This window comes from Leiobunum rupestre, chromosome 1 (assembly GCF_980474605.1).
Source record: "Leiobunum rupestre chromosome 1, qqLeiRupe1.1.hap1, whole genome shotgun sequence".
NCBI classification, from domain to species: Eukaryota; Metazoa; Arthropoda; class Arachnida; order Opiliones; family Sclerosomatidae; genus Leiobunum; species Leiobunum rupestre.
Genome location: NC_143384.1, coordinates 31,113,645 through 31,122,508, shown reverse-complemented (window position 1 = coordinate 31,122,508; position 8,864 = coordinate 31,113,645). Strand labels below are relative to the sequence as shown.

The following is an 8,864-nucleotide window of genomic DNA, read 5'->3' as shown; positions in this document are numbered from 1 at the left end:
TCCTTGTGTGGGGTGTTGTGTTTGTTGCTCCTAGCTTTTAACAGGCGAAAAGAAACCACCTAAGTCGCTTAATGATTTAGTCCTATGGTGGTGCCTTGGCTATTAGCCTAGCTGATTATTATTTATTTATTATCTATATTAAGCTCTTTAAACCCTTGTTCAAGGAGCTGCCTAGTTTCGCTTTTCTCATCCACTCTCATAATTTAGAAATTATAACTTTCGGAATTAAATTGAAACACTGGGTAAAGTCTTAAAAATTATTTTTAATTAATTAAACACATCGTTTGAGAAGATACATAAATGGTGAAGTTATTCCTCTGCTTCGCCCTCTTCCTTCTTGCCTTTGCCCTTGCATTTGCATTCCTCCTGCAAAAACCAACAGTGAAGATACACAATTGATAAAGGGTTGTTCACAAATTACTTTTCTTGCCCCTTCAATTATAAAAGCGCGATCAGCAATAAATTTATTAAATTTAAATCAAAATTATGCATATTTATTTAAAGCAACAGTCGGCTCTGTCATTGCCACAGGTATTATGAAAAGACCCTGGTTTTTATCGATGCGTATGAATCTATCCGATTCTTCGAAAAAACGACTTTAGTGGAGAGCGTGGTGCCATCTATTTATGTCAAAGGAAGCTAAATTCAAAATATCGGAACCGTTTACAATTATTAAAATCAGACAACTTATACTCGACTTAGTGGACTTTAGAGGTTAACGGTAAAAGATAACTATAATTTAAGTTATCGTAAAATTTACAAAGGAGTCAATCAACCTGAGGGGTAATTTTATGTCTCGCATTTTGGGTCAAATTGTAGCGTAAGCATCTTGTTTTGATTTGGCCGATAGCGACATCTGTTGAAAAAAGAGCAACTTCGCGTCGAGTCGCGACTAATTGCTTTAAAGGGAATACAACTTCCGATATTTAGTGTGGAACATCAACACTTCCAATATTGGCTTCTTCGTTATATGACTTTAGATATTTGTGGCGCTCAAATTGTTCGGGATCTTCCATAAAGAATGCGTTGAGGTTCTATTCCTTTTAATGTTTAACCTTTAGAAATCTAATCATGCAATTATAAATAAGAAAAACTTAATTTAGATTCCGGTATACCACGATGATATGTGACGTAACATATGAGTGACCTCTAACCCTAACCCCTGTAACATTTAGGAAGGCTTTTACCACCGCTGTCCCCGTTTCCTGCATTACGTAATTTGTGAACGGTCCCTTAATTAAATGCCAAAATAGATTCGGATACTTACGCCCATTGCGGCCTTCATGTCAGTTTTGAACTAAAATATCACAAGTTATTAATAATTGTTTTTGTTTTTCTTAAACGCGAATCAATGACTAAAGAAACTACTAACCCTAAAGTTACTGTCGCAAATGGTCTACTATTATAAGTATGAAAAATGAAACTAGAGAAAAACACATGTTATAAACAATTTTATTAATAAAATTATTTATACCAATTAGTTTTTCTGCAGTTTAATTTTTCATACTTTTATTATACCATGGTAATATATAAGTTTAATAGTTAGATCTAACATTTTATTGCTTTAGTTTTCAATAAATTGTAAGTAACGTTTGGATTTTTCTATAATAACTATAGTTTTCAGTTATAACTAAAGACAGTTGGATTCAAACTAGTAGAGTTTAGTCATAAACTCCTTTATTATAAAAAAAAATATACTCACTTGAGGCATAGCTTCGCAGAACTAATTTGGATATCAAAACAAAATTAGAGATTTGTAGTTTTTTTTAGAAAAAAAAATTGTATAGTGACGTAAAATTTTAAAGCTATTTTTAAGAAACAATTAAACCAAAAATTAAAAATTTCTCTAATATAGGGTATTCCGTTTTGATCGGCTTAGACATATTTCTGAAAACTATTCAATGTAGAACACTCTACAATTTTCACATTTAAATTTATTTGTTGAATTATTATAAAGTGATAATTTCAGAATTCTATAATGAATATTTTTTCAGGAAAATGCATGTGTTTAAAAAAATCAAACAGCCTGTAAGTTTCTTGATTTAGATTTTCGTAGATTTGCAAGTATTTTTGTCGAATAAACAAATTGTTTATAGTGAAACAAAGTTAACAAACATTTAAAGGGAAGCCTTTAGATGTTCAATATAAATTCTTGTATTTGAGGCGTCAATTTACGCTGGTGAAAATTTTAAAATAAAATACTTTTTATTTAGAAAATGTAAAATTAATTAAATTAATTAATTTAAAAATTCGACGTGAAATAATTTTTACTGTTAATATAAATATTGACAGCACTTATACATGTAAATAGAGTAAAATAATAAGTCACATATTGTATAATAATTACTTATCTATAAGTAATTATTATACAATATGTGGACTTATTATTTTACTTAAATTTTTACTTTTTAGATGTTTTAAAAATTCCGCGTTTTGATGCTGGTAGCTCCATCTACTAAGACTTCGCGTATTTAAAAATGGAACCTTTAATGGCATTTACCCCTGTGATATTCTTCCTTCTCATGTGTTGCTCGATTTATTGGAACTATTCTTGCTAGTTTAATAATTTTACGTCAAATATTCTGTTAAATGTTTATCTTACTGCTTTGGAGTCATCCTTTTTCTGTATTAATAAAGGAATGTTTTTGTTAGTTCAATCTCGGATTTTAAAATAATAATTCGCGAGTTCTTCCTTACCGCGCAGAGATCGTCAAGTTTTGGCTTGAATGCTTCGGCTTTCTGAAAGGAAACAAAGCGCGTAAATATTACATTTCGATTTGATGAGAATAAACTTACTTTTTGGCATTCTGGGGTCATTTTTTCCATTTTGGCTTTTACTGCGAGTTAAAAAAAATCAGATTGAAAATAATTTAGATAATGAACTTGAGTAGCGTTGCTTATCCCTTCTTAAATTCTAGTTCCAGAAGTTAAAAATGTATCTGTATTCCATCTCCCTTTCGTGTAGGTCTACATGTTTCAGAATCTCAATTTCTTAACCCGTTGATTTTTTTACTGACTTTCTAAAAGGCAAACATCGGATAAATATGCTACTTATAAAATTAAGTGTAATTTCTACATTTTACACGTTCAGGCGCAGTAAAACTGTCGGTAACATTTGAGCACTGATACCTTGTAGATATCCGGAAAATGTTATTCCTATTTAAAAGTTATTTGTCCCAGCGAATGTACGTGTTTCATTTTAATGGCGTACATGAATAATTTTCAAGCATTAGATATGATTTTAAACTTCTGGTTTTACGTCCTCAAGTCATTAACACGAACCCACATTTTTGCCTAACCTTGTTGGTTAGGATAGTTTTCGACTTTTCGTTTGCGATTTCGTCGAGGGTGTAGTCACTCGTAAAATATTTGTACACCAAATTCGAGGGGTTGGTCACTCCGCGAACTCGGTGTACACTGTCGTACCTCTGACTGTGCTAATAAGAGTTCGTGTACTCTTAAAAATCCGTACCTTTAACAGTACTAAGTACTCGAACTCGGTGTACAAGTCATCCGAGAGTGTCTTACCCCTTTAACAGTACTAAGTACTCGAACTCGGTGTACAAGTCATCCGAGAGTGTCTTACCCCTCGACCAAATTACTGTTTGTTATTAATCATTCCTTGATTTCCACTGATTTACCGGTGGTTTCCAGTGATTTATCACATTTTCTTGGTGATTTCCTGCGAGTTTCTTAAGCGATTTTCCGTGATAACCTACGATTCGTACACCTGATTACTAAAGTGACTATCTCGTCGGATTTCGTTCACACGTTCGACCAAAGTTTTTCGAGACTTTGAGCAACAATCATCACTATGCACCTAAAACGCGATGGATTTGCCAAAAGTGCCAACTGCCATACCAACTATAACTTAGCCCAGCCACGACGTCGGAAACCGAAACTAAAATTCAGTCTTTTTACAGAAGTTATTTCGAGATTGCAGATGCGAGTAGCATTAAGATGATATAACCGTAAAATTTATTTCGATAGATTCGTCCAAACAGAAAATCACCCCGTCGTGTACCCTATTTACTTAAAATACCTTCGTAAAATATGTGGCCAAGAAAGGCTTAATCATTGAGTTGGGAATAAATAGAGGTACAACTAAATCTGGCTGGCGCGGGACCAATTTCGTTCAATAAGGAGACTTTATCAACTATATCGTTCTACCGTGGCGGCATCTGTCTCTAGTGGTGGCAACTTTATTGCAATTGAATTTTTTCGCGAATCTGATGCGAAATTGAAATGTATGATTACTCGTAACAAACAAACCTTTGAAGTTGTTTAAAAATAATTTTATTCTGTCAACACGATCCTTTTTAACTCAAGTTACGGTGAGTTAGCTAATAATTATTCATTTTTAGCCATATAACTTTACAAAATATAGATGGCGCTACCGCCTAATTATAAAGATGAATTTCGTACAGTTTTATCAGAACACGTCCCGCGTAACCATGGCAACCGAAATCGTAATTGTAATTCTAGCAGTATTATTCCCAATTCAATGCTTTAAACCAATATGAATTCGTTGTAAACCGACAAACTGACGGTGAGCAGACTTCAGGTATACCTTAAAGTTTCCGATATTAAACTCCTTTCGAATTTTTATGTTTATTTGGATTTGTTTTTCAAAAGATATATATCTTTTTATAAAACCCGGTCTGACCATCTCATTATATTCAGAAATCTGAGAATTATAGACCTGAATAACCTGATCGTGACCGTTGGAAGAACTAATCCTGCGCAGGCGGCGGATATTGGCTAATGGATTTTGGATTGTTCATAAAATCTGGCATTTCCTTTAAAGTATTTTCCATATAAAGTATATGGGAAGGAAATTCTTGGATTTCGGATTTGTAGATTTTGACACACATTTTCTACGCGAGTTAGGCCAATGTCCGAATTGCTTCCACTTTGAGGGTATTTTACCCTTTTTCACGTAAAATGGACCTCGAGAGGGATTTTTTTTCGAGATTGAGGGTAATGGGTAAAATTAGGGTATTTTGAACATTTCACGGGAAATATAACGGTATTTAAGAATTTTGAAAATAATCTACCATGAAATATAATTTCCCTTTTTGACAAAATGTAATTAAGTTGGCCGTAAGTGGAAAACTGGTTTTGCTTATGTCGAGACTTTTTTAAGTTCTTTCTCGGTTGTTAGCTTTGCCGATTGGAGCAGACAAAAATATTGTTTTCGTCCCTTAGTAAGCGAATTGCATACCTACCTTTTAATATGAGTGTCTTTTTCTTTGTAAAAAAATAAAGAAAAATCTGTGATCATTTAACTACATTTTATTGTTTGATTCTTGTGGGAATTTTAAGGGTATTTTTGAAATTTGGATTGGGTAATAGTGGGTATTTTTCAGCTTATGTATGGGTAAAATGATCTTTTGGAAGTGGAAGCACTACTCCGAACCCTCGAATACCCCTGCAGAATGGCACCATTTCTTAAAATCTACTTTGAGACGATTGGATACATACTTTTAGCAGCATCGCACATGCGTTCCACGATTTTTTTCTGTTTATCTTCGCATTTTCCCTTGCCGCCTTGGACGACCACCAATAGAGCCACGCTAACGACGCAAATACACAAAACCTTCATGTTGAGCTAGTATCGTTTATAATTCTTCGAGCTATTTATACCAGAATTTAATGATGGCGACATCCGGGCGAATTCTTAATTGAGTTTTGACGTGACTTCACTGTCATCAAGGAAACGAAGACAGAAATGGATTTTATTTAATTAGATCGCCATGTGAACAAATTGAAATCGGGCTTTCGATTTTCCAAAAGGTTTTCCCAATTTTAGCACGCGACGTAGGACGTTACAGAAATTATACGAAAACGCTTAATTGTTTCATTTAGTGGTACACGTGAGGGGTCGCACAATTACAAATTTAGCGTACGGGATTTTGAATCTTAAAGTGATTTCAGAAATCAGACACTGATTTTGAATTTCAGAGTACGATTTTTATGTTGATTTCTGGTTTAATAGGCTGATTTAGAGATTTTGGAACTGATTTCCGCCCAGATTTCGGGATTCTCAAGTTGATTTTAAGTTTTCAAAAATAATTTTTCTCGAGAGTGTACGGGATTTTTATGATTGTCGGAACCCTCGGTTACACGTGTAGCTAACTTTCTGGTTTTAGCACCATTTTAGTTCAATGGCTTAACTTGCGCTTAAGCTCTCTTATATTGTTTCTGTTATAATTTATTTATAAGTTGACACAATAATGACTAACCATTTCAGCATAAACGAAAGTGTTTTATTTATTTACAAAAGTAGAAAAAGAAGTGAAAAACTAGGTACAGCGGATCTGATGTGTACGCTGTAAATATTTTAAAACGATACAAAGGTGGTTTTTCATGCATTTATTCCCAACAGTTTTCGATACAGATAGTTTCATGAATATTAAATTTACATCCGATACAGATATTTAAAAGAAACACTCTTTAATACCTTGTTCCGTTTTGGCTATGACGAAAGGTAAAAACGTAAAGCTTTAAATTTCTTTGCAATTTAAAATTTCTTTATTATTTACTTGTTTGTGGAATATCTTCGGCAAAGCGGTTAATTTTTAGCGTTGTAATTAATTCGATTGTTTACATCTATTTTCTTGCCATAGTACCTCACGTAGTCAAGAAATTTATACCACTCTATTATTGGAGGAATTGGGCTACTGCCAAAACCAATTCCTAGGTTTTAATACTTCATTATTCTTTGGGAGTTAATGACTAGGTTGAGCCGATTTTTAGCTTAGCTCCGAATCCACCTCACACTCTAACAATAAGCTCCTTCCGAGGGGTACAAGATTTAGAATCAAGGAATCTTAGAGTTGATTCCCAAAATCCTTTATTCCGTTATTCCGCCTTGATTCCATGATTCCATTCTGATTATTTCGTAATACCATATGTAACATAATTACTCATAAGTATGCCTCTGTATAACATTTCCATTGAAATAATTCAATGAAACTTTGTTTCACACGGAACATACATTAAGCGGACCCAAAATGCAAAAACTCTTATAATCCTTGCGCTATTGAAAAGGTTACCATGGAAATGAAATCATGTGATCGCGAGGCACGAGCTAAACTTGACAAGGGCAAAGCCAGAAACGTACGAAGAATTCGCACTAATTTCCGTTTCCCATCAGTAAAGTCGATGACGCGAATTTCGTCACGGAGTTGTAAGTGACGTAATTTACGTCATATCCCGTGAACAAGGTTTCATTAAAGAAAATGCTTCTATGGCATACTAATGAGTGATTATGTTACATATGGTAATACAAACTGATTTTTCTGATTTCACCTTCGATTCCTTCAAATACCCGTTGATTCTGCTTGATTTCCAGATTCTGCTAAGATTCCAAATAATCACAATTTTACGTAAATTCCGTATTTCCTAATTGATCCCACATACTCTTAGTTGATTCTGATTAAGGTTATTTCTTTGTTTATATTTAAAGGGAACAGGAAATGTAATATTTTGCAATTCAAGGCATCCGCAGCCTACGTTGCAGCATTTGAAATTATAAGTCTGATAATGATGTTTTGTATCCCTCCACCAGCATCAGCGTTCCCTACTTATTTCCATTATGCTCAACTTTTACCATTTTACTGCAAATTAGGTTGCGCATCCCTTTAAAATGATACTACCCAAAATAAAACGTGCCTCCCCCTCCTCATCGGCCTTGGGGGGCATACGACCCATCCCCACGATGGATTTGTAAACTACGATGCCAACAAAGGAAAAAATAGACGAAGAAGCAAAGATTCAGAGGCGCGATTCTGATTCATATCCTCCACGATTCACCAAAACAGATTCCATCACTGGAGTTTGATTGCCAAGGTGATTCCACGATTCTGGTATGATTCCCGATTTCTTTGACGATTTAATGATTCGAATTTTATACCCTGTAAGATTTCATAATTCGGTTATGATTCCATATCCGAAGATTATTCTTTGATTACGGAAAAATTTTAGATTCCCGCCCAGATTCCTGTGATTGGGAATAAGGGAATCAGTGCCTGTACATTATTCCTTGAAGTGGCGGGCCCCTCGGCTCCTTCCCACTAATAAAAATCAAATTAGCCTGTATCTTATTGGTTCTAGTGAGCCCCCTGATTTCGATAATTTTAGTAGTCAGAACATTTATTTAAGTAGTAAAATGCCGTGACTAATGCCTTATGTCCAGCCCTGGCAGCAGAGCGAGAACAAGCTCGTAACTATTTTAACGGCTCAATTGAATGCAATATCAAAACTTCTTAAACATTTGAGAGTAAGTGTTAGGGGCTGTAATAAAATAACCGGTGGAAAATAACAAACTAAATTCTTTCTCACTTAATACGTTTAATAAAATTCAGAATGTCCCAAATGTGTTTTATCTTCCTAACCCTAAATGTAAATGACAAATTTAAAACCTTGAAAGGAAGAAACAAGTCACCGTGTTTAAAACATAACATAGTCCTTTATGAAACTGTCGGTTCTTCGTTCTCTCCGTGGACGTTGGGGTTCTTCTCTTCGATCATCCCAAATAAACCATCACTGTAATGGGCTATCTGTGCGTGTTCATTTGCTTCTGGTATAACGCTTGAGGGCTTTCCGTTTCGTTTGGTAACGTAGTTGGTGGTGTAAATAGAGTATTTTGTATTTTAAAATACTAAAATAAAGTCGCTCGATGACTTGAGCCTAAGGTGGTGATATGAGTATTAGTCTAGCTGATTATTACAAGTAGTTTTTTGTACAATCTACACTCCAACAAGTTCCCTAATTCACCTTTTCGATGGGTGCCTAACCTATCTAATACCTAATTCTTTATTTAATATGAAAAGTAGGCAATCACAAAAACATTCGTCATC

At 34.4% G+C, this 8,864-nt stretch overlaps 1 protein-coding gene across 1 annotated transcript; it reads right to left on the bottom strand.

Annotated features, from left to right (window-relative positions):
• Positions 1 to 309: 309 nt before the first annotated feature.
• Positions 310 to 5,605, bottom strand: LOC149962089 (uncharacterized). Its single transcript, XM_090155706.1, has 7 exons — positions 5,485 to 5,605; positions 2,797 to 2,837; positions 2,698 to 2,739; positions 2,603 to 2,623; positions 1,703 to 1,723; positions 1,268 to 1,297; positions 310 to 366 (listed from the first exon to the last, which is right to left on the bottom strand). The coding sequence occupies exons 1-7, from the start codon at positions 5,603 to 5,605 to the stop codon at positions 310 to 312; spliced, it is 333 nt and encodes a 110-aa protein (XP_090011832.1).
• Positions 5,606 to 8,864: the final 3,259 nt, after the last annotated feature.

What these genes read in the sequence shown, in the direction of transcription:
- LOC149962089 (XM_090155706.1), bottom strand. Translation starts at nt 5,605, where the DNA reads ATGAAGGTTTTGTGTATTTGCGTCGTTAGCGTGGCTCTATTGGTGGTC. An exon ending in TGACCCCAGAATGCCAAAAA is followed by an intron (nt 2,740 to 2,796) that starts GTAAGTTTATTC and finishes GTTTCCTTTCAG; the next exon opens with AAAGCCGAAGCATTCAAGCC. An exon ending in ACATGAAGGCCGCAATGGGC is followed by an intron (nt 367 to 1,267) that starts GTAAGTATCCGA and finishes TGGTTTTTGCAG; the next exon opens with GAGGAATGCAAATGCAAGGG.